The 26644-nt window shown below is 41.6% G+C and overlaps 1 protein-coding gene and 1 long non-coding RNA gene across 4 annotated transcripts; one reads left to right on the top strand and one right to left on the bottom strand.

Moving 5' to 3' along the window:
• Positions 1-1558: 1558 nt before the first annotated feature.
• On the top strand, positions 1559-7557 carry LOC134097617 (uncharacterized). Of its 3 annotated transcripts, none has more exons than XR_009940932.1 (6): positions 1559-1577; positions 3031-3166; positions 3497-3655; positions 4035-4202; positions 5031-5237; positions 7135-7557. It is a non-coding gene; the product is annotated as an uncharacterized LOC134097617 (long non-coding RNA). The 3 variants fall into 3 exon arrangements; XR_009940933.1 differs by lacking the exon at positions 1559-1577 and adding an exon at positions 2837-2855; XR_009940931.1 differs by lacking the exon at positions 1559-1577 and having other exon boundaries at positions 3012-3166.
• Positions 7558-11418: 3861 nt separating this feature from the next.
• mgat2 (alpha-1,6-mannosyl-glycoprotein 2-beta-N-acetylglucosaminyltransferase) lies at positions 11419-14757 on the bottom strand. The gene is made up of 2 exons (XM_062551036.1): positions 14584-14757; positions 11419-13285 (listed from the first exon to the last, which is right to left on the bottom strand). Exon 2 carries the CDS (start codon positions 13002-13004, stop codon positions 11580-11582), a length of 1425 nt encoding a protein of 474 aa, XP_062407020.1. The 5' UTR covers positions 13005-13285; positions 14584-14757; the 3' UTR covers positions 11419-11579.
• Positions 14758-26644: the final 11887 nt, after the last annotated feature.

The raw sequence follows: 26644 nt of genomic DNA, 5'->3' as shown, positions 1-26644 counted from the left end.
CTGCATTGGTCTACTTGAACTCAATCATGCAGTCTTACACTTCTTTTTCACCACTTACATAGAAGGCCTATTTTGTGCATTAACTGCATGTGTTTCATTTGAGTTAAACAATATTGTATAAGGATAAACGGGATACAAAAGATTACTTCATCATCTTAAAGACTGAAAACCTCTCTTCTCGATCCTCGATGCTCAGTCCTCCAGGCGTGTTCCCACTGATCTATAACTGGATAGATAGACTATCCCATTGTTGTCACCCCATCGTTCTTTATCTAGATCAGTAGGAACGAGGACCGAGGAAGGAAGGGAGTATAGATAAAAAGACGAATGAGAAGCACCCTGAGTCTCTGGTATTCTGGTAATAATTGCAGATCCCTCGCATGTCTTAAACCCAGAATATGAATACTTTTGCTTCTGTCAAATTTGAACCCACTTCATGCTTTATGATATGTACATCATCATAACACTATAGTCTGTTCTGCTTAATTAGCCTTTACAAGAGTACTATCAGTTCTGGAAAGAAACACCTTCACAACAGTTTTGTTAACATAAAAAATGAACGACATTTCAAGATTCTTAACCCAGGCAGAAACTCAGAAGGTCTGACACTTGGCCAACATGGCGAACATAGTAGAAGAGCGTAGTAAAAAGTTTGCACTTTTAGTGTTACGCTTTCATTAGGGTTGCTTTAGCCATAGATCTTCAGCTATCTTCAGTAGGCTACCTAGCCTAGGCCCTGTATGGAATGGTCTGATGCGTTTCATGGATGCCCCCTTTGACACGTCAGTTGGTTGGCCTACTCTTTTGCACCATTAGATGTAAAACTGCGTGCTCGTGCAAATGAAGGCAACTGGTATTTCACTGCAATGACAATACAGTTGAATACTGTAATCTAAAAACGTATGATAGATATGAACTAAACATGAATCAAATATTATATTAAAATAAAATGTTCTTACCTATTCAAAAATGACTTTTTAAATTATTATTATTATTATTATTATTTATCCTTTATTTAACCAGGGGGGTAATATTGAGACTATAGTCTCTTTTTCAAATGGTCCCTGGACCCCAAGAAAGGCAACACTTAAAACACCTAAAATATAGAGAGACCTCACCTCACCTACGACTTCAAATGCATAGAAGATATTTTTCAAAATAAATAGCCTCATGCAGATATCTTCTGCTTTTTCCAAATGCAATGTAGCCTACAGGTCAGATGTTTGCGATTATGTGACCTTTTATGAATCCAGTTGCAGTAGTAGGCCTAGTTTTCAACCATGAACTGATTATTTTTAGAGATTTTAGATCTTTTAAACCGATGCTACACATCTTGTGGCTGGTGCTACAAATCTATTCACCCCTGCAGCACCAGTGCTACATGCAAAAAAAGTTCACCTACCCTGGCATGGCACAGATTCCATGTAGCCTATCCTGTCTGATTCATCACCACATTGTGTTTGCTGTTGCAAAACAGTATGGGTCGCGTGGTTGACTGGAAGACACAGGCGTGCATTGATTTCTTTTACAGTACATGATTGATTGTCAGTCAATGATCAACAGTGTCAGTGCAAAAGGTAAGGTAAACAATGAGAAGGAGTAGGTTCACAGAGTGGTTTTAAATTTATTTTATTATTGTGCACAGCAATCGAAGTTAATAGACCTTGGCTTTTTGGGCAGCTCATTTATTTCCTGTAGAGCATTGCTGTGTGTTGCAAAGGCTGCCTGTGTGTTATATTCTGCTCCTTACATGTTCACTCATGTATCACACGCATAAATACTCCTAAATCGTCATGCTCTGATTCACTGTAGGTGCAACACCCATACCAAGCGGTTCCATGTAGACACTAATACACTAATTACTAATTACGTTAACAAATACATTTATTCATTTAGTAGATACTGTTGTCCAAAGTGACTTGCATACAGTATTTCCACTATATTACAGGAGATGACCTTGTCCCTGGAACAACTTGGGGGTGAGGGAGGGCCCTGCTCAAGTAGAAGCCAGGAATTGATCACACAAACTCTCAGGCTATTGCACACTAGCCCAGATCTTTAACCCCTACACGACCACCGCCCAAGTAGCAGTGGTTATAACACACCTGGCTCGACTGGAAGTAATGAACAAAAGAGTCATTCATGCATAAGGTCTACAGAGGACTGTCCTCACAAATGTATGCATTCGAGACCACTTGCATCCTACTGTACATATACCCTCTTTAGCCTAACTGCCAAGACCTTTTCCTGTTAAATCGGTGGAGCTGTCCAAGGTTTTGTTATTCATATTCAAATTAACAATGTGGGTTGTTTGTTTTGTTTTTGACAAATACAGTAATCATAGTTTGAGATAATGACAATCATTGGGTTGAGTCGATTTCCCAGAAAGAAAGTCTGCAGTGTTCGGAGTATTTCACAATAAAGGAGCTGGTTTTGGACTAGAATGTCAAACTTTAAGAACAAACCTTGTCTGAATACACCTTGCACAATAGTTGTTATTGTTATTCAAAGCTATTACCATTGCCTCAGAAACCACTGTTTGATTTTGATGTTCGAGATTACTTGCCTTAAAGTGTTGCCCAAAATGTTGCAAACTCTGTCAACAGTGTTTAGGCCAAACACACAAGGCCCACCTAACCTTTAAGTTTATTTATATGTTAACACAGTGGTAGTTCTGATATAAAACAAGTGAACCAACTATCTAAGGCATGCAAACACCTTGCCAAAACCAAAAACAACACAATTTTGCACTGATAGTTTGCATGGTAAATGGTGTCTTAGCAACATAATTGAAAATGTCCATGTGCACTAAGGAGGAAAAAAAATCTTAAGTTGTTTTTTTACTATGACATAATGTAAGGATGCCGCAAGTTTACATCTCCTAGTTCTTGGCCCTTAAGGCATTTCCCATCTACATTTTTTTGCATTTAGGCAACTACAGAGCTGTTTTGGTTATATGCCATACCAGCAACGTTTACTCTTTACAGACACATCAGGACAAACAGTCAATTATTAACACATAATCCACAGTTAGATACTGGTGCCACACTGGAAGAGGGAGAGGTCTGCAAGATCATTCCACCGGACCTACCAGCATCTAAAATGCAAGCTGTGTTTCTACCCGCTGTCCTGTTCATGTGCCTATGCTCTTTAGGAAGATGTCAAAGTAAGTAATTGACCAGGAATTGTTTTGGTGTTGTTCTATCTACTTTCACACACAATTATAATGCTTGTTTTGTTTTATTTTATTTTATGTTATTTTATGAAAAAGGAAAATATCCGAGGGGGTGAATACTTTTCATAGGCACTGCACACAGTGGAATCCTGCTGTTGATACAACAAATGGATCATACAAACATGATCCAGGCTTACAATGACCATGCCTCTACTTCAGAAATCACATGCTGACTCAGTCTCTGAAGACTCTGTATACATGTACTGTATATGTGTCCGGTTGAATCGCATTGTGTGACACACTATTTCACATATATTTCAGTGCACAGTGACGCATGTGCCCCAGTTACAATCGAGAATGCGATCGTAGTACAGCAGGAGTCCAGTATGGTGTTATCCTGCAATCGTGGTTTCAGACTAGATACGGGCTGCTCTAATGGCTCATGGCCTCTCACACCCAAGTGTGTGCCTATTATTATTGGTAAGTGCATTCATGCAATTTATATCACTGAAATAAAATGATTGAAACTATAAATGGTGTGGTATAAAACAAAACATTATAAGCATAAGTTACTTTATTTGATAGTCCTTGAATGAAGTTTGGAAAGGTCTATGTATTCACTTGTACTGATCTTTGAGTTCACTAAATTGAATACACTTAATTCACTTCATACCACCTTTTAATCATTATAACTGTTTTGTTTATCATCCTACAGGACAAACTGCCTGATTTGTAGCTAATATAAGATTGAATTTAATAGTAGTTTCATTTGATAGAATTTCTTTTATAGTTATTTTGAGGACACCCAGTCTATGGCTCACCTTGTTATTTCTATGTTATTATTCTATGTTCCATGCAGTAAGCTGTGGTAAGCCTGATGGCGAACATATGGAGATACTTCCAGATTTGTCTGAGTATGATGATGGAACCACTGTGAGGTACATATGCAAGCCACCCTACACCGCAAAACCAAATGGAGAATTGACATGTATAAATGGCCAATGGAATGGTAAAGTGGAATGCATAAGTAAGTATTCATTAGCTCTCAAAATTGTCTTGATAAAACATGTTGTTGTATAACTATTTGGTTTATGTACAGTGGGGAGCACATATAGGCTTTATTGCCATAAAGTTGACTAAAAAGAGGAATGTAAAATCATCTTTTGACAATTGATCTTAATGCCTTAATTCAAAAAATGAGTAAAAAGGACACCGATTTTCTTTGTGATTGAAGAATGTATTGTAAATAAATAAATGTTCTTCCTTAAATACAGGGGGCATACATGACTCCTATGTGAAATTCCCAAAGGAGCTGGAGGGTTTTTTATAGCCTATGTTTTTATTTTTAAAGGCCAGCTATTTCATGGATCCAGGATATTATGCATCATGTTAAAGTTCCCTTGGCCTTTGAAATTAAAATAGCCCCACATCATCACATACCCTTCACCATAGAGATTGGCATGGTGTTTTTTCCAGTTAGCCTATTAGCCTGTTTGATGCTCATTGAGCTCAATGCAAATCAAACAGGCTAATAGGCTAACTGGAAAACACACTATACCAATCCCAACACACTATACTTAAGCCTACCTTACACTGACAGACTCTGACAAGATTTGGGAAAGATTGTAGTATTTTATCTAATGTCCCTCATTAAGCTTTACTCAAAAGACTACAATCTTTCAAGAATCTTTCCCAAATCTTGTCAAAGTCTGTCCGTGCTTTACTTACCATAATGTCCTTCTCTATCCTGTCTATCCCTCTATATCTACATTCCTGAATTCTTTTACAAATTATTTATTCTGAAAATAACCTTTTGACTCTTTGATCCTTTGCATTGTTTTTTTTTTCTGAATAGTGTCTCGAAGTTCATGTGTTGCACCTCCAGCGGAAAGTTTTATAGAAGTCATTGACAGCGAAGGGCTAGGCCTAGTCTTTCCTCATGGAACCGTTGTAACTTTCCAGTGCCCACGCTACTATACTTTTAATTTATTTCGGAATCAAGGAAACAAATTCCAGAATGTATGCCATTTTGGAAAATGGCTACATCCAATGAGATGTTTGAGTAAGTACACTGATTTGGCTTAATGCCTTTGTCTGGATTGAAGCTTTTACAGTACTAGTGATAAATGGTAAATTGAGCCTTAGACTGTTGCTAAGTTAGTGGTTGCTAGTGGTGTTGGATCATCTGATGACCCAACATTCTGTCTTATTTAGTGGAGAGCATCAGCATCCAAGCTTCACAAGTTACACAAGTGATTTTGTAGGCCTAATTTGATTAACATAATATACCCATTGCAGGAAGAACTATGACTAGAACATAATCTACACCTCACTCAAAAGAAAATATCTCCGTCTTTTCTTTGTCCCACCGAATGTAGTGGAGGCTAAACGCAAGCAAACGCAGTTCATCCACCTCTGAAATTTCAGAAATAGTTTATCCACCTCTTATTATAGTTTATCCACCTCTGAAAAGAGTTTATTCACCAATTGCATCTTATTCTTTTAACATTCAGAAATCACATTGTATTATCCACATTCACAATGCAGTCATTAACACTATAGGAAGGAACCATTTAATACCACTGCTATTGATATAAACACAATAACCTCATCAAACCGCACGGTGCAGTCCACCTCACTGAGATCACAGAATGCATTACCACAACATCCCTGGTCACTTAAATAAATGATCTATAGATTAGCTCTATTCGGTAAAGTAACTATACGATCTTTGATACAGCATTTAGAATTTAGATCCACAGCTGTTTCGCCCTACACTCTACTTCCGGTGGCCACACTATTTGTTATTAATATGTGATTGGACGAGAGACATTCCATGCACAAGTGATATCAGGACATCTTCACATGAACTTTTCACCGCCAGCAATCACTTCACACTTTGAGCTAAATTGTTCAAGGTGAACATTCCAATCATTCAGTATAGGACATTTTGACATTATTGAATGCTAAATGGAGCAGAGTGAGGGTGCAATACCACATAACATGCAACATAGGTAAGCAATTATGTAAAGTATTGTGTACATAATGGCCTCTCTCACTGAACTTGACATCTCCAAATATCACATGATGACCAAGACTAAAATGAGAGGTCTTTGAAAATTCTATATGCTCAGTTAAGGTGTGTTCGGGCCAATCAAATCGTTTGGGTGGGCTTTATACAATGATGGACAGATGAGTCATCCACATTACCTAAGCGAGCTTGAGTTGATTTTGTTTACGACAAATTCGCTGCATCTGGAGAAGTGAGATGCCTAGATTCCCCTTTTGTATATTTGTTATGCAAGATATTAGTGCAAGAACTTTAAACGACAAAAAGAAAACAGCGAACAGTGACATTTTTTTGAGTGGGGTAAATTCAGGGCTTCCAAACTAGGTTAACACGCCCTATAATCATATCCGAATGACATGACCAGATTCTGATAAAATAAATAAATAATGAATTTGGCTACACCAGTATAGGGGGTGGAGAATGAGCGAAGAAAACTAAAAGATCCAAAACACAATTTGATTCATAAGCTTGATTAGTTGTAACTGATGTATAAAATCAATATACTCATGAATGATTATGCCATTTGCGAAGGGTATAGGGCCTACCCAGGGTTGTGATTACCAACAGCCAAAACACAGCTGTGGAGATAGGCTTCCTTTCCCAACCCCACTCACACTTGTTTGCTTATTGGTATTTGTCTCATCATAAATAATTAAGCTCAGTATTGTTCTGAATTATTGTTAACGAGAAATATACAAGACAAAGAGGAGAGTTAGTTTGGAATGTTCCTTTCCTCTGGGAGTGCACATTTTCTTTAAATACCTGAATTGAGGGGTTTCTCAATATTGAGTGTGGAACACGATGAGAAGTTGATGTGAAAAATCAAATGACAGTTTATACTTAAAACCAGATTTGTTAATTCATGTATGTCTTATATGATTTATTTCAGAACCCTGCACAGTGACACAAGAGGTCATGGCTGACAGAAACATTATGCTTAAAGTGAGCCGAGAGTACGGTACGATGTATATTGAACATAGGGACCATGTAACATTTTTGTGCAAATCGGGGACAACAAGTGATGATTACATGAGATCGATGTGTGAAGACGGCAGTATCAAACTTCCTGAATGTCACTAACACAATATTCCGTTGTTTTGTGACTACTGACTGCTATAATTCTCTTCTTGTGTATAGGTTTTACAAACATATCTTGTATCAGTTAAAGATTACATTGATGTAACCACATCATATTCCTAATTGTTTTAGGACTGAGACTTATGGCTTCTTGGAGGGGCTTCTCCGTGTGTTTAAAAGTTCAGTAAAATGTCTTTCTGTTGGGATTTTACCTGCACAGGAAAAACAAGTAAAATGTTTGTCCCTTAATTTGTTTTATTCTGTGTGCTTATGACTCCAAACTGGCAGGATGCAACAATTGCTTCTTGCATGCATGGTCCTAAGAGGGTGAATTGATGGCATCTTCATTTGTTGTGGCTATAACTCCGTCTTAGTAATAAATGAAAATCCTGAAGACCAAAATAACAAGCGCACACGCACGTACGCACGCACGCACGCACACACACACACACACACACACACACACACACACACACACACACACACACACACACACACACACACACAAACACACCTGCAACACCTCTGTAATATTTTTGGAAAAGGTGTTTTGTAAAATGTTAAATTCAAACACTGAGAACTAGCTTATGGTTATGGTTATGGTTATGGTTATAGTTATTTAGCAGACGCCTTTGTCCAAAGCGACATACAAAAAGCAATACAAATTCAATTAACAGTGAACGATTACTAAAATAGGGAGAATAGCAATATTATCAATAAAACTGCAGAACAATATAATTTTAAGCAATAACCTGATGAGAAATAAAACAATGATAGGAGAATAGCAATTAAATAAGTCATTCAATCAATGATATAATAACAATAACTATGGCATGGTAAGGCTAAATTTAAGGAAAAATGGCAAAATAAAAACAACAAAGTCAAATTCTATCAATGGACAAATTATAACAAAACATAACAATACTATACAGAAACACTAAATGAATTAAACTTATTATTAATTAAACATAATGCCTTAAGACCCCTCTTAAAAGATCTGAAACTGTTGCTGGAATGGAGAGGGCTCATTCGGAACCACTGATGAATAGCCTAGAATCTACAATTTGACCTACAGTAGCATAATGGTTGGCATAATATGGTTTGACTATATAGCTTATGGCAGATTTGGTGTTAGTTTTTAATAATAATAATAATGAAAAAAAATTATCCCTGGAATTATCCTAATTTTCTACTACACCTAGGCCTAATGTTTACTGAAACAAGACTGTTAAGTAGAGTGATGCCGGCCAGAATGATATTAACGTTAGCACTGCACAGCCAATCACAGTTACTCATTCACCCCTTAACTTTGCACTTCTGCTACAAAACATTAAAAGATTGGCAAACATAGTTTTCATGACTGTTCAATTGACCTTTAATTTAGTCATATATAAACAACAACTAAAGTTAATTCATGTTCATGACCTTGCCGCTAGGGGCGTCTGGATTTCTAGGCTACTTAGTCCATATGAGTAGAAGAAACATCTGATGAATTTGTGTTGCATACTTTTTGAATGAGAAGCCCTCAACGGTGATGATGTTATTTTCACCATTTTCAGAGCTTTGCAGAGGGGAAATCACACAAGATGCCTCTGATCTGATTGGATTTTTTTAATTCATCAGGGAAATGTTTTTCTATTCACATACAGTAGTTTCACTAATGTGTGTGAAATACCAAAAGAGCCAGTAATGTTGCAAATTGAACAAAAATGATTGTTCACCACGATACTTAAAATGTCTTGATTCTTCAAAGGGTTGTCGTTTTGGAACCATGATACAGATATACTTTTAAAGATTTATGCATTCATGCATGGTCTACAAACACCTCTGTTTTTTTTTTTGGAGAGGGTGACCTGTCAGCCACTGCATGGACGGGCGATATGACACGGACTGACCCCTAGGCCTAGTTATTTCAATAGCTTACCTGGCTATTACCATACAGAACAGAATCCAACATTTTCATCCTGTGAAAACAACTGAACTACATTCAAAACTATAGCCTATGTATGTATAAGTATAAGTATAAGTATAAGTATACCGTATATACTTTTTCTTCATCAGGCTGCATCACACCTTTTACATCAAGCTATATCACACATGAAGTGCCACACAGTTGACACATGTGACTATAACCACCACAGCCCATCAACCACGTCAACGGGGCCATGGGTCAGTCACTAAACATATGGGTCAGTCACTAAACATACGTCTGGTGTTGAGGTTACTTTTAAAATGTACCACATTACTGAATACCAAATGTATTTTGATATGTTCTCTGATACATTGGTGAGTAGGCATTCTGAATAGCCTACTTAGTATTACATCAGCATTATCTTGTTCTATTAGGCCTATCTTGTTATGCCAGGTTATGTGAGGTCATAAGACCCACAGCCATTGACAACAACCCACAACCTACAGATAGATAGCTATGGTATGCGCTATGAAACATCATTAATAATACCTGATTAGCAGGCCTAAAACATGTAAACTGAGATTAGTCTTTGATAGGCCGATGTTTTATGTAGGCTCTCAATAGCCACAGGAGATGGAGGTGGGATAATGCATCGGAGAGATGCTTGATTTGGTTGCAAAAGCATTCACATTGTTTGAGTTTTGAGAATCATTTCATCATAATGATTTTGTGTGATTTGTGTGATTTGAGTGATCTCTTTTGAATACCACCTATTTAAATGATAACTATTTAAATACAGGGACTCTTGTTTTGTATTCCATTACTTCCCAACACTGCATACCTCGGCCGTCACATGCTTCCTCTTTTGGTCTGGCTTTCACTGGACCCAACAGCCTCCAGGGGCCAGAGCTCATGCACTTAAGACGTTTTAGAGGGCTGAGTTGAACAGAGCCCTGCACAAGGCTTTGGAGGAAATGTCCCCTTCATTCACTCAATCAGGAGGACCACTTCCTTCACTGTGACATCTTCAGTAAGATTGTGAGATTTCTGTTAAAAAAAAAAAAGAGAAAAAAACAGGAAAACATAGCTGTGTGGCTTATTAATACAAGCTTAGCTAAGTTTATGGAGATATATGGCATGATTTAAAATATAGAATTATCTTATACACTAACTCCTAGTTGTCACAGTCAGGAGTAGATTGATTCAACCATGGAGGTATTATATATAACGGATTCAACATTAAGAATTACTCACAAGTCACACTATGCATCTTTTAGTGCTGAAAACAAAAGTGTATGAAAACGGTCATATCAGTGTGTGACAACGTTCAACTATGATGAATTAGAAAAAAAAAGATTCAGCATAGCCTATAATGTAAAGAAATTTAAATTTAAATGCTTTAACAGCACATGTTAGTGCTACAGTCTGCTTTGAAGAAACAAAGCCACAAACAAGGGAATCGATACCATCACATCACAGGATGGTGTCAAGCGAAGCCCTGTGTTTGGATGTACAAGGGTTTAAAAAAACTACTGATCCACTCAATTCAGACACCAGAGATCAGCAGGGTTGACACAGTCTTTGTATCGACAGTGTCTACAATCTAATTAAATGGACTTTTACTGGCAGGCCGCTACCTTTTCACACTTCCTTGCTTCTGTGTGATACGAGAGGAGTTGAGGACCTACTGGGGAATCAAGAGCACGTTTGTGCAATCGGGCCAAAGCAACGGTCCCAGTGGAGCATGTTTGATCTCAGCAAATCTGTGCCATTTAAATACCTCCGGATTAATTATGCGCCCCACGCAAGGCCCTCACAGGAGATAGGGGCTCATTTTAAAATGTAAAAATATGCCTACTCCCACAGGGCCTGGTACAATTCTTGTGCAATTTTAACTGAACCAATGACCCAACTCTTAATGGAATATTGATGTGTATGTTAAGCCAATCATTCCGAGAGTCCTGCCAAGCTCATCCTCAAAATCTGCATCTGTGTCAAGGATACCTCATTCAATACATTTACAGAACCTGTGCAACACTTTTAAGTCTTTGCTGTGTCTTGAGGTTACTCTTGTAGATGATTATAGCAGGCTTATGCTAAGCCCCTCACAACGATCCTATATTGAGACATGCCAAGTCTGACACTCAGTGCAACATCTGTTGAAAGACACTCATGACTAACATCCCAAACCCACATACTTTTTATTTGGAACAGTTCAATAAAACAGGCAATATGAAGAAAAGGATTCATTAAAAGGCGTTCTGTTAAAGAGGATGCAAAAAACAAACAGTCAGTCAAACAAACAAACAAACAAACAAACAATCAAAAATAAAGGTCAGATAAGGTCACTGTAGTCGCAAGTAGCTCTTGCAGAGTTCATGGTCCCTGATGTCCCCCCAGCCTCCGTTCTTGACATGGGGAGCCACAGCACCAGCCCCATTGGCCGGGAGTCTCTTGGTTATGAGCAGGCTTTTGGGGAACAACTGGTTCCCACTGCTCTGGAGAACGTTATCGATCTTGGTCTTCTGGCTGGAGGGCATGCAGGTGCTCTTCTTGTGGTGCATGCCGCAGTCCCCGGCGTGGAAGACCCGCGGCGCCTCACACACCATCACCTTCCAAAAGGCAGGCAGGCAGGTGACGGTCAGGTGCTGCAGTGACCAGTCCCAGTTGTAGTCGTCGTAGGTGCAGAAGGTGTCCGTGCATTGGATAAGCTGCTGGTAGGTCTGCCGGTAGAAGGCCATGCCCATATTGTGCTCGGTAGACTTCCAGGCCTTTACCTCCACGCGGTTGGCCTTGCTGGAGTAGCCGATGTGTCCATAGCTGCCCAACGAGAGGATGTTGCAGTCCGGACACTGCTCCCTCTTTAGGGTACCCATCATCTTTAGGACGTGGTAGAAGTCTGGGGCCAGATAGTGGTCCTCCTCGATGAGCAGGACCAGCCCCTGATGGTCCTTCAGGACCCGGACTCTGTCCCACACAAAGTGCAGCTTCCACCACCAGTGGTGCTTGGTCTGGGAGAATTTGGCCTCACGGTAGTGGCCGAAGGAGTCGGGGTACTCAGAGTTGATGCAGCCCATCTTTAAGGCGTCCTTCTTGGGGATGTCCCGCGGGCAGTCCTTGGGGTCGTTCCCCGGGAACTCCTGTGGGTAGAGCTGCATGCTGAAGGGAAAGAAGATCTGGAGCACGGAGCAGAAGTCGATGGAGGCCACGACCTGGTTGATCTCGGGCGACCAGAAGTCATGGCTGAAGATGAGCAGGATGCTCTCCACGCCACGCACCTTCCTCAGACTGTCCACCAGCAGACGCAGGTACTCCGGCCGGTTGTGCACCTGCACCACCACCACCAGGTCGTCCTTGTGACGCGCCGACCGGAACTTCTCCTCGTTCCGGATGGTCTGGTCGAAGTTGAGCTGGAACACGATGCTGCGGTACACCAGTGTGGTGTTGTCGGCGTCTGGCTTTGCCACCTTCTCCACGTGTGTCTCGTTGGCCGGCTTTCGGCTCACCGGTACCGTGGTCTGCACCTGGACCTGGGCTGGTGCCTGTGGTTGATTGTTGTTGTTATTACTGCTGCTGATGCTGCTGCTGCTGCTACTACTGCTGCTGCTGCTGCTGCTGCTGCTACTGCTGCCTTTCTTCGCAGGCTCAGCCTCTTTGGGGAACACAGCCACTTTCCTTTGCTTGCTCCCGTTGCTCCACACAGCAAAGCCGCACACAACCACCACCAGAGTCAGTATCACCACCTTTCTCTTGTAGATTCGGAATCTCATGTTAGGCAGTCACCCACAACGGGATGGGAGAAGAGAAGACCAGGGTAGAAAAACAGGAAGGCGTTGCTAGGCAGGTTGGCTTCCTAAAGGTGTCTGCTGTGCAGTGTGCAGGCTTTGGGATGGAAATCTTGTTTTGTTGCTTTTTCTTCTTAAAAAAAGTTTCCTTTCACATTTGGAATGTAAACATGGACTGTTAGCGTATCACAAACGACGATCTCCAGTCTCCAACCTCCAGTAAGGCATTGTGCTGTGACTCTGTGGCAACAGGAGGCTTCTGCACACTGAAAAACAGACAGAAAAGAACAATTATCTCTCTTCTATCAGTCTGGTCCCAGAGGTCCTAGCAAACACAATTCACAACACTGCTCAACCTATGTATATTAATGGATTAGCCTAATCATATATTGCAAACACATTGTAATGCCAGATGGATCAAATTATCACCACACCAAGGGTTAGGATTGAGCTATATTATGAGAGCAAGAGCACAGCACTGAAACAACAGCAAAACAGCTAGAATTGCTGCCATCAAACATTGCTGCATCATCACATAACATTAACATATGGTTTTAAATATATATATAGTCAAATGAAATGCAATTACTCCAAAGAGACTTACAATATAGATAATGGTACGTAGCAAATCACAATAGCAGCTGCCAATTCTGACAATCTAACCTTAACGACTCCAAACATGAAAACAGTATTTTTGTTATACCATGGAAACTCAAATATTTACGTAAAACCTGTTAACTCCTTAGAGGGTTGTCTGAACTAAAGATGTTTACAATGGATTTCTCCGTTTTCGGCAAAAGCACAATAATCATTCAAATTGTCCTTTTGCTATGCTACAACGAAGTTGAATGCATATTGTTGCTGTTTTGCTGGGCCTTACCAGCCGTGACAGCTTGAAAGCTTCGTGCATTAGGCGGATGTTAAAAAGACTTGAATAATTAAATAACAACAATCTATGTTGGGGAGTTGACGCGTTTCAGTCGAATCGCTCGTGTCGATTTTCACGAGTGATAACGTTGTCCAGAAGAACCCAATCCTACCCAATCTTTAATGTTCGACAGCACCAATAGTCAATGCAAGATTTGATTAACTCGCATTTTCAACCAGCTAACAAGTCATTTATCACCCACAGACAGACACAAGCAAGCAAGCGCAAGCACACGATAAACAATTACTCCATGATAGCTACATTAGACAACTCGGCTACACTACACCACAAACATTACTATGAGTATTCCAGAACGACAGCTAGTTCAATAGAACACATATGAATCGCTTGTGCAATAAGATATGTCATGCAGCAGTGAAATGCAGACATTAACAACAGTTGCCCTGCAGTTCGCTGTTATATTGGCGGGTATGAGACAGTCATAATGTAACGGTAAAGAAACAGCGTTAGCTAGCTATGTGCATTCTTGGCTAGTGTTAGCTTAATCAATGAGTGGATATCATCACGACATAGCGGTGCACGATAGCTAATACTTGACAAATAATAATCGACAGCAAGATGTGTCGCAATCAGTTTCTTCAGGAGAAGAAAATTAAAGCTGGCAAAATGACTTACCGCTGGCGTGGGCGTGTGGCAAGACTCTTGACACCAGCTTCAAAAACGCTGTAATATAAGAAATGCATTTAGCTTCATTTTGCCTCTACTTTGCACTATTTCGGTATCTAGTTATAATATGATGCTGGAACAGCTCTGGAACCACTGCCGACCTCTTTCCCACAATGCACTACACCTCTGGGGGCGGGGGAAGGGGAGGGGTACAGCAAACAGAAAAGCCATCGGCATGATGTCAGAAACGATGAAACTTCCATCCATCCTCTTCCCATCTCCTCCGTACCCTCCCAGAAGATATAACAACTAAGAAAGCCCACAGTCTGATTATCTGTAGCTATAATTTATAATTAGGATACAGATCAGTGAGCCCCATCCACAAATCGCTGAAGGCATCGCCCCTTAGGTTATCATTCATACAGTATGAGATTGTATTTGGACGATTTCATGGATTTTTATAGGTTTATTAATAGCATCACCGAAGAACCGGGCCACACACAAAGCATTGCTTTGTCAACAGTCTTATTTATTTCAATAGGCCCTGGCTAAATCCCCGATTGGCATTGAGTATCTAGAGCAAGATAAAATATTTATGATTGTGCTGTTCATGGAGAGAATATATATAGGCTACTGTGTGTGTGTGTGTGTGTGTGTGTGTGTGTGTGTGTGTGTGTGTGTGTGTGTGTGTGTGTGTGTGTGTAGACAACTGTGAACTTTATATGCCTCTTCAGAATATTTATCCGTATGTTTGGTTCTTTGCTGATGGTTTTGTCCAAAGTGGCAACTGTGGTGGGAAAGATGGGGAATAAAGCTGGATCATAAAACAAGATGACATGCAGATCCAGTAAGGATCTTGTATGCCAGAGGGATTTGAGTTTAATTTTGGTCGCGATAAGAACGAGAGGAGTTACATGTGTCTTTTTTTGGCTGACTGAAAATCAGACAGGCCATGGCATTAGGCCTACTGAAGCCAACATATTGGTCAACATAAAAATGAGCACAAGGCCAATTTCATACACAGGGATAAGTCAATGTTCTTATAGGCTAAACAAAAACATAGGCCTAATACAGTTATAGCAAATAAATAGTAAACAAATGTAGGCTACCCCCTAAAAAATAATTCAAACACATGAAACACAATTTAGAATAAAACAAAATATTGTAAAATGATAAAGCTGGCAATGTTTTGTAGACAACATTGTCTCAAAAGCAGATATAACACACTGGCATGCTCTACAAAGGCTCTCTTGTCAGCTATTGTAAGTCAAAGACAGACGTGCTCATTATCAGAATGTAATGCCTGTCTGTCTTTTACAGGTACTGTAGAAGTTTTAGTGTCTCCATAAACAGTGTTCTGATTTCCACAAACATGCCATAAACCTTACACAAAGAAATGCAATGCCCTAAAAATGGGCATAGCTTAGCGTACATATTTTGTAAAGCATTAAAAAATGTATGTATATGTATATAGCCTATATACATATACATACATTTGCCTCATATTTTTACAGGCCTGACAGCTCAAAAAGATGCATTCTTCGAGTTAGGGACGCAACAATATATCTTCCAAACCAGTAGATGTCAGTCGACTATCTTGCTCGATCGCTTACGTTAAGTGGAAGGAAGCTATTTTATTTGCGCATGCGTGCTCATGTTTCTTCCTTTTCGCTATCTACAGCTTCTGAGACAAGATGGGCCATCAACAGCTCTACTGGAGTCATCCAAGAAAATACGGGCAGGGATCTCGGTCCTGGTCAGTATTACACTTTTTCCCTTGCTAATTGTTGTTTAATTGTATTTCTGTGTTTAATTCTTGCTTTGCGTCCCGAAAGATTCGGATTTTAGCTTGTGTTCGGATCGGGCCACATGGACCGAATGTGGCTAGTTAACATGGCGGATGTAAAGACCGGGCCTTTTAGCTTTAACGTGTGGATGGGAATACCTTCAACTCACTTGGCACTGTCTCACGGGTTTTGTTAGAATTGACGTTTGTTAAAGTTAAACTCAGTATTTAACAATTTTAAGTATACTAACTTGATCGCAGCTATTGCTGGGCTTCGTTTAACGACTTGCTAACAATCAAATAGCGTCAATCTTAGCATTCAGCGGCAGGGTGGACCCGAATGGGATGCAAAGCATGTTTGAACAGTGTATTTTAGAATCATCTAATGTATGCTTGTTAAAGAATGGTAAAGAATGATATTGACTCTGACCGTTGCTAATCTGGCAATGTTTATCTCATCGTTAGAGCGGGAGGTTGATCTTAAATGGATGCAAGGAATACGACCTCAAATATGTTCTAGTGTCGGCTACCAAGTATTTAAGATGTGAGGAAATTGTGGCCATCAAAGCACCCCTGCCTTGTCTTTTGAAGTTCCTATTGCAGAGTCTAATGTATTGTTTTGCTTTGCAGCCGCGTATGCTCGAACAGGCATGGTTTGATCCGGAAATACGGCCTCAATATGTGCCGTCAGTGCTTCAGGCAGTACGCAAAGGACATTGGCTTCGTCAAGGTAATGACTAAACTTTGATTGGTTCTTAATCATGTTTGAACGAAGTTTGACCAGGGTGAAAAACGTGAAGTGGACTCTGAAAACTTGAAACTGGTCATTCACAGGCAGCTGTGTTTGTGATTGTGTTTGATAGATTCCTTGTCGGTTTCCTTATGGAAAAGTAATTGTTCTCTTTTCCACAGCTGGACTGAATGCAGAGACCTGGAGTCTGGAGTGGGGCCATTGATGCAGTAACCTCAGGTTGCTTCCCTGATGCCCTGTTGACGACAAAGGAGATCTGAAATAATCATTCTGTTCAATAAATAGATTTTTTTTCAGTTCGGAATCGAATTGCATCTCGTCCTTTATACTTGGGGTGGAAATCAATTTACACTTGAAAGGTTTAGCTTGATGGACTTCAATTGCATATGTTTTTGCAGTCTGGTAGGTCTTTAACCCATTAGGACCCTTGTTTTGAAAAAATGGCTTTCATCTTAGGTGTTAGTTGGGTTTTGAAATACAGAATGGCAAGGAAGTTAACGTGATCTTCTATATTTGTGTACATGCTTGGTTAATATTTTTATTTTGGAGTCTTGTCTTATGCTGACTTGTACTCTTGTGGAAAATTGTGCCTGGCAAAATCTCGCTTGACTTAAACACATCTCGGAGGGTCTAGGAATCTAGTATTGGCTAGTAAGGGTTGTCTTCGAATGTGTGCCTTTAAGTCTGCTAATGAGGGATGCTGATTTTCACCAACTTAATGGTTTTTCACTTGGCTGTGTTTGTTTGCTGTGACATGGCATTGCTGTATTATGATGAGCACTTTGTGTAGAAATGTAAAATGGCAAAAGCAGTGGGGGGCCAACTTTGCCCCAAGCAAGCCCAATACTTTGTGTGCAAATGGTCTTGACTGCTGACACTAAGGTCACAATTAAGACTTATTCGTTGGTGGAATGAGTTGCTAGTGTTATGGTTGTTGGGGATTTTCAAGAAGTTAAGCTAGTCTGTTCACCTCTCCCCGTATTCATTATATTACAGTTTTGGTTTGTATTGCCTGTAGGCTTTTAAACAAGTGTTCACGGTATGTAATTCTCTTAAAAGGGATAAATACCATAAGCAATTATGGACATGTTCATTTAACATTACTTAAGTAGATAGTCACAGTTCAACAGCATAGATTGAAATGGTTTGATCTTGTAGTTATTTCTGAATGGTACAGATATATAATGAAACTGTCAATTACCAGTTCCACATTAATCTCTACTTTATACTCTTACTGAAATCCAGAGAAAAATGTGCTTCCAATAATTCTGGGACTCATATGTTGGTATGGGTGTGAAACTTGCAATATTTAATTAATATTTTTAAAATGGTGTTTATTCTAAATTCAATCTTTTTGCAACCTGATTATAATTATGAAAGTGGTGCAGTGGTTGGACAGCTGCTCTCTGAACCACACAATCAGCATGAGTATCATCCAACAATGCCCTGAGCAGAGGTGCCCTTTTCTAATGAGTGGATATAATATATGGAAGTGTATGTTGTTCCTTACAATGTTTACTCAACACTACAGTTAGTATGCCCAGTAACAACACAAAATTCATTATATGCAATAACCAAGTAGGCCAGTAGACACTAATTACATTAGCAATAGCAGCAGGTTCAAACCTGGCTCCACTGGAAATTAGTGAGCTCCTGAGCAACCATGCATATAGCTTATCCCATCCTGGAAGCATAGTTGGTGTCAGATCACACTGCAAATGTATTTTGTTGCACAGAAAGTCGTCAACACCCCCATGCGTTCTGTTGAGAGCATTGACGGGGGGTAGCCTACTTGGATGTGTGTGGATTTAGTGATGGCTCATATCAGTCTACCACACAGAATTGAAAGGAAAGGATTTATAATGCGGTCAACCTACAGTTTGGGTCACTGTTGTTTGGTGTCAATCCATGAAGGCAGATGATCAGCCCATTCTAGGCTCAAGTTAAACTATTAAAACATTTAAGTTATGTGTGTTGGCAATGATTAGCCACATAGTCTACACTAAAATAAGAAGGAGCTCAAGAGTGTATTAATGCCATGAACTCTGGAGAGGCATGTGAGTAGCAAATATTGAACAAAATTATAACACAACACTTGTTTTTCATCATGAGCTGAACTCAGAGATCTAGACTTAGACAAAATTTCTCTTAAATATTGTTCACAAATCTGTCTAAATTATTTTGTGAGCACTTCTCCTTTGCCAAAATAATTCATCCACCTCACAAATATCATGGCATATCAAGATGCTGATTACACAGCGTTATTATTGCACAGGTGTAACATTGGCTGGCCACGCCAAAATGTGCAATTCCATCACACAGTACAATGCCACAGGTGTCGCAAGTTTCAACAGAGCATGCAGGTGCCATGCTGACTGCATGAATGGCCACCAGAGTTGTTTTCCATGAGTTGAACGTTGAATGTTCTATATAATAAGCAGTCTCCAAAGGCTTTTCAGAGTATTTGGCAGTAGGCTATAGCCTATCCAACTGGCCTCTTAACCACAGACCATGGGTGCCTCTCAACATTTCTCCTCGATCCTCGACTAACTAAAACTGGATAGACTATCCCATTGTCGCCGCCCCATCATTCTTTATGTAGGCCTACATCAGTGAGGATTGAGGCCTGAGGAGGGGGGGAGGATGTATAAAAGCAAAATGAGAGGCATGTGCAACCACACAAGCCCACCTTCACATTCAGCATCTTCACCTCCAAGATCAGCTGAGACATGCCACCCGGACAGCTGCAGCAACAATTGGTTTGCAAATAACCAAAGAATTTATGCACAAACTGTCAGAAACAGTCTGAGGGAAGCGCATGCTTGTTATCCTCATCGGGGTCTCGACCTGACTGCAGTTAGTCGTCGTAACCGCCTCGAGTGGGCAAATGAGGGTTTGAGCTCAGGATCGGAATAGTGATGGCAAACTGAAGCTTTCCGAACCAATGAAACGGTCAATCCAATTGTATCGAAGAAAGGTTCAGTAATCTAAGCTTCAAAACTCTACGAGGACCTCTGCTGGTGAAAAATAAGGATAGTATTGGGTCACAAACAGGCATAAGCGCCATGAAGATGAATATGGAGTATGATAATGGGTAAATAAGTTCTTTTCCAAAACGCTATATCCACCATTTTAATACATTTTCACAAATCATTTTTTTTAATTTTGTTTTTCAAGTAATTTCAGTGAAACTGCATTGGATTATGTTTAGTTGATTTAAATCAAAACAAAACATCTGCATTTTTATTATGTAACATGACTTTTTAATATTTTCAAAAATGGATTTATAGCCTAGCGTTTTGGAAAAGAGCTCTTCAGGTCTACTTGGGAGGCAGTTGTGCAAAGAAATGAAGATACACTTGTGTGGGTCTTCTGAGTGTAGAGGTGCAGTTCTCTCGCTGCCCCTCCCCTCTACGGTGTGGCATTTGCAGTGGCACGTTTGCCCTTCTCTGAAACATATTGGTCCAAAGGATCTCATAAACCAGTTCCTAAATAGTGACAAAGAATAACGCATTACAATAATGTGATAAAACTTGACAATATTGACCATATTGACCATACCTGAGGATTCAGTAGGCTCTTGAGCTGCTGGGTCCGACAGATGTCCGGTATCATTCATCAACAATTCTGAAAGGCTGTCTTTCTTTTACGACCATGTTAACAAGTAGCCTACTTTATCATCCCTGTCGTTTCTATTTCCTACACCACAACAAATTAACATTAATACATTATGCAGTATATGATGTTATTATTAAATGCAAGCTGCAGTAGGCCTACTGAAAAAAAAAAAAAAAAAACAGTCAAGTATACTGAGTTCAGAAGAAAAATTACACCCTAGCTGATGGATTCAGCTTGTTCAGAGCTAGTGGCATGATCAGTGGCGACATAGGCCAACTTCTGCTCACAAATCAATCACTGGACTTACAAAATAATTCACAATAAGTACTGTGATGGATATGCGTTTATCATTTGGCATGGGCAACTGTGATCATTCTTGAAAAAAGATAGATGATTCATAGATGCAAACAGATTTTGTGAATATGACTATAGCCTACATTCCACATAGACTATGCTTGGCGGAAAGATGTGAATACGAAGAAGTTCCTATTAAACAATTATGAAGATAGCTCGGGTTATAGCTAATTTAAATCTAGACTTTTCTGCATTATGGAAAGCCACATAGCCTAATAGACACTGGCGTATCCCATAAAAGTATTACTATAAGATAGCCTATTGCCAATGTAACAGTTGTATGCGTTGTGTTGTAAATAGCACAGCAGACACGAACTCCCAGTCGAGGGTTTTATTATTCTGAAGATAGACAACAAAGTTGTATCACACGACTGTCCAACCTGGCGAATGCCACACTTGCGCGGGCAAGATGAACTGGGGCACAACTAGATATATTCATAAAAACAAACATGTACCTGAAGATAGACAACAAAGTTGTATCACACGACTGTCCAACCTGGCGAATGCCACTAAAAGTATAGAGTCACTGTTAGCATACATGGAATATATTGTACACTTTACAAACCAACAGTCTACTTACTGGACAGTCCTAAACACATAGTTCTGTTCTCACTTAATGAAAATCGAATTCTAGGTACATGTAGATTGAGATAAAGGATATATATGCAATTAAAAGTATTAAAATATCATAATTTTTCTCGTGTGTAAAACTCGTAACCTACCACTTGCGCGGGCAAGATGAACTGGGAAGAGCCGAACGCGTCGTTCCCATACCAACCATTTTCTTAAAGGTGCAGAACACCATTACATAACATTACAGTGGCAAGTGGAAGCACTAACCCCGTTACATTCTCCCCCTCTGAATTCCACTTGCCCACAGAAGTTAAACATTAGGCCTGCAAAGCCCTGCAATTACAAGCTACCAAATATTCCTGTTTGCAAAACCATTCCATACCAGAATGAGGGATCCCACAGAAATCCCCAGGTAAACATGCCCATTACATGTTAAGTACACTCGGTAACAAAGTAGAAAAGGCCCCAATGAGAGAGAAAAAGAAAAAGAAAATACCAAAACCTGAGAAACAAAATGATTGTATCATGACCCAAACATCTCAGAGCACAACCCTAAATAGTTCTAAACCCATACAGCCATCTTTTTAAACTCATTACCCCAGACCCTCTGTGTCTGCATCGTTTCAATGAGTCTTTTAACAGGCTTTATGTACCGCCCAGCCTTCGATACGATGCCTGAACCAGTCGCAACTGTCCGGCAGTCAGAAACAGGAGCTTGAGCAGCAGTCAGTCCAGAGTCATGGTCAGAGTCAGAGTGTCGGGATTGTGTCAGGTCACAGGTCAGGGTCAGAGGCTCAGCAGCGTTTGACACACAGGAGCCAGAGTAGTCATGTCCAGACACAGAGTCCGTAAGTCTAGAGTCAGAGTCGGGGGCCATCAGAGCTCCATTCACAGCATCTTCTCCAGGCAACAGGTCAGGCGCAGGCATCAGCTCATCCTCCTTACTCAACATGCAGTCTTCTCCCACAGAATCTGGCCTCTCATCCTCTGACACATCACTGGTTATCTCCGACACCCAGACACTAGTTCTCTCATCGGCATTCATGTCATCTGCCGGTGAGTTACTTTCTGCCGAACAACTGACCCCCTCAATCATCTCCTCCGGTGTGTCACACAACGGCAGGAAATTGACAGGCATAATAAGATTGCGGTGCACAGTTTTCTCCTGTCCAGTGGAGAGGTTGCGGATCTTGTACACGTGAATGTCACTATTCTTCTCTGCAACAGCATAGAGGGCGTTCTCCCACCTGTCAGCAAGTTTCCTCTTCCCACGCTCTCCCTTATTCGCCAGCAGCACATGATCCCCAACTTCCACAGGGGCTCCTCTGACTCTTCTGTTATACAAATCCGCATGCCTCCTCAACTGCCTATCAGCAGATGTCTGCGCAGCCATTATGGCCTCCTGCAGGTCACGTCTGAGGCACTGGACATACTCATCATAATCCACCACATCTGGGTCCTGCAAGACCTCCCCAAACAGCATATCCACAGGTAAGCGAGGTGTTCTCCCGAACATTAGGTGGAATGGGGCATATCCAGTGGTCTCATGTATGGTGCAATTATAGGCAAAGGTCAGCGATTTGAGCATCTGAGGCCACCTGTGTTTAGCTCTGGAAGGCAGTGCCCGGATCATATTGCCCAAGGTCCTATTAAATCTTTCAACCCCACCATTGCCCATCGGGTGGTAAGGTGTCGTATGGGACTTCTCCACCCCAGCCACACTGAGAAGCTCTGCAATGAGATTGCTCTCAAAGTTGGCCCCTTGGTCAGAATGAATGCGGCGTGGGAACCCATAGACACAAAAGATGTTGTCCCACAGCTGACGCGCAACAGATTTTGCAGATTGATTGGGGCACAAAAAGGCATGAGCCAATTTGGTAAAATGGTCAGTGACAACAAGGACATCAAGGGACTTGTTAGAAGCATCCTCAGCGCACCAAAAATCCACACAGACGAGGTCAAGTGGCTCCGTACTGACAATGGTTCCTAAGGGTGCTCTGGCCTCAGGCTCTGGAGCTTTGCTGAAGACACACCTACGGCAACACTTCACATATTCCTTGACATCAGCCTCCAAACCTTGCCAGAAAAACCTCTGCCGTGTCAACCACAGCGTCCGTTGTTGGCCTTGATGCCCAGCCTCATCATGAACACCCCTGAGGACCGTCTGCCTCAGAGAAGTGGGCACAACAAAGCGATAGGACTTTTTCTTGGACACAGGATCCTTGGATACACGAAACAGCACCCCCAGTCGCAGAGACAGTTTCTCCCATCCCCTTAGTAGCTTAACAGCCTCCAGCGGCTCGTGACTACGTTCTCTTCTTGAGGGTCTTCTGCCCCGCTCCACATAGAACACCACCCTTGCCAATACACCATCCTGGCGTTGCTTTGACATAAGGTCCTCTTTTGATAATGCTCCAATACCAGTTATGCCAGCTGGCACTAGAGATTGAGGGAACTGCGGCAGCAACAGTGCCCGGCATTGTAGCTCTGCCTCTCCCCGAGCGTGACAGGTCAAGATAGCAGAGACTTCATCACTAGACAGGGGTCGAGCATGGGAAGGGGCTGTAGACTGACCATTCACAGCCAAGCCAATCTTACTGGCCACAGTTTCAGACACCGGAGCCGAAATGTGGCCTTCCAGATCCGCTTCATGAGGATGGTTGGACCAGCGGAAAACGTCTTGCACCCTCCCGGCCTGGACTCCAGCTGCTTCATCCAACAGCTCTCTGTAGGGTACCCGGGTAAGTCTGTGCAATGCACTGGGCTTTGCAAAGGGTTGTCTGCTTAACGCATCAGCCACGACATTCTTAGGCCCAGGAATGTATCTGATGTCAAATTCATAGGGCGCCAACTTGGCAACCCACCTTTGCTCACATGCATCCAGTTTAGGCTTGGACAGGATGTAGGTGAGCGGGTTATTATCTGTCCAAACTGTAAACGGGCGCCCTTTTAGCCAATGGCTAAACTTATCACAGACCGCCCAGCGCAGAGCAAAAAATTCAAGTCTGTGACAGGGTACTTGGACTGTGCATAGGTCAGTGACTTGCTTGCAAAGGCCACAGGTCTAGCTTTATCCGCGTTCTCAGGGACTTGGGACAGAACGGCACCTAAGCCGTTACTAGACGCATCCACAGACAACAGAAACGGCTTATCAAAGTCTGGGTGAGCCAGAAGGACTTGATCAAGGAGAGCTTGTTTCAACTGCTCGAAGGCCCGTCTGCATTCACCAGTCCAATCTGATGCTGTTAGTTTCCTTGTGACTTTCCTCTTGGCTCTCCCTTTTCCATGACGTGGCACTTTGGGTCCAGTAGTCAACCCAAACAAAGGCTTGGCAATGGCTGAGCATCCCTCTATAAACTGTTGGTAATAGACAACCATACCAAGAAATGACCTAATCTTGGACTGGGAGGGAATATTTGACTCATCCTCCATGAGATCTTTCTCAGTCATCCCAGTAATAACTTTAATCTTCTCCGGGTCCGTGGCAATACCAGCTTCACTGACCACATGGCCCAAAAATCTCACAGACTTCTCCATGAAATGACATTTCTTTTGTGCCAGCTTAAGGTTGTGCTGCTGCAGACGACCAAAAACCATCTCTAGCCGCTGCAGCCCCAACTCTTCTGTGGGCGCAAAGACTAGCAAGTCATCAAGGTAGCAGAGAAGACTTAAAAAGTTCTCATCTCCAAAAATGCTCAGCATCATTCTCATAAATGTGGCTGGACTATTACATAGACCCTGTGGGAGCCTATTGTACTCATAGAGTCCAAATGGCGAAGTAAAAGCTGTAAACCTCCTATCGTCCTCATGAACCTCCACATTGTAATAGCCAGATGTCAAGTCCATCGTTGAGAAATAAGCATTCCCACCCAGAGCTGCAAGAGCGTCGGCTTGATGTGGCAAGGGGTGAGCGTCTTTTATCGTGCGGGCATTGAGCCACCTGAAATCAGTGCATAGACGTAAATCACCTGACTTTTTCCAGACAAGCACAAGTGGGGAGGCAAATTCACTGCTGCTCTTACGTATCAGCTCACACTCCTCCATCTCATTCAAAGCCTGCTTAAGCTTGTCATAATGATTAGGTGACAACCGTCGATACGGCAATCGAAAGGGTTTGTCATCACTCAGCCTGATCCTGTGCACAAATCCTGTAGCTTTCCCACAGTCCAGCTTGTGCCTTGAGAAGACGGACTCATAGCGAGCTATAAGCTGCACCAACTTGGTTCTACCCTCATGTGTCAATTGGGGGGAGTCAATGTCTATGTCAGCAAGTCCCAGTTCCCGTAGCACAGTGCACCCCGCTCCACCGCACTCTGGACCACTGTTTATGGTCAAGCTGTCTGCGCTGTTCCCGCCATCCATTGAATCACCATCCACCTTTAGTGTTTGAACCTGCAGCATGGGAGTTGAAACTGACGACACCATCTGCTCAGTATAATCAAAATCCTCCAATGCTGCACAGGGAAAAACATCCGCCACCTTGGCATTGCGTCTCAGTGTTGCCGGTCGGGCCAGCGGGTTCACAATCTTCACTGGGAGCCAGCCATCATTTCTCAAGATTGCAACAGTTCTCCCTATGAGAATGTTCCTCGGTCTTGGGCGGGCAAGAGTGGGTTCAATGACCACAGCACTGCCAGCTTCAATGTACTGACAGTCTTTGAGCCGTGCCCAGACTAAATGCTCTTGCAAAGGCTGTAAAGTAATCGCCTGTTTCAGCCTCAGCGTCCCTACCTTGTCTGGCACATTGCTCCCCTGCCACCTCTCCACATTAGCCAAGAGCGAGAAAAGCCGCTCCTCGGCGGCAGTACACACTGCCCGCCGTTTCTCAAAGCAATCATTTTTCATAACATGTATGAGATGTTTAATAAAGTTGCTACCAATGATCAGATCATCAATTTGGCCATCCACAATCAAAACAGGAACAGAGGCTTTATGGCCAAACACCGTCAGAACTAAGTCACATGCCCCTGCTGCTCTGGTCTTCATGC

Source organism: Sardina pilchardus, chromosome 12 (genome assembly GCF_963854185.1).
Source record: "Sardina pilchardus chromosome 12, fSarPil1.1, whole genome shotgun sequence".
NCBI lineage: Eukaryota > Metazoa > Chordata > Actinopteri > Clupeiformes > Clupeidae > Sardina > Sardina pilchardus.
The sequence above is the reverse complement of the archived record's forward strand: the minus strand, read 5'-3'. Positions and strand labels throughout refer to the sequence as shown.

Excerpts from the sequence above, each read along its gene's own strand:
- mgat2 (XM_062551036.1), bottom strand. The coding sequence starts at position 13,004 with ATGAGATTCCGAATCTACAAGAGAAAGGTGGTGATACTGACTCTGGTG.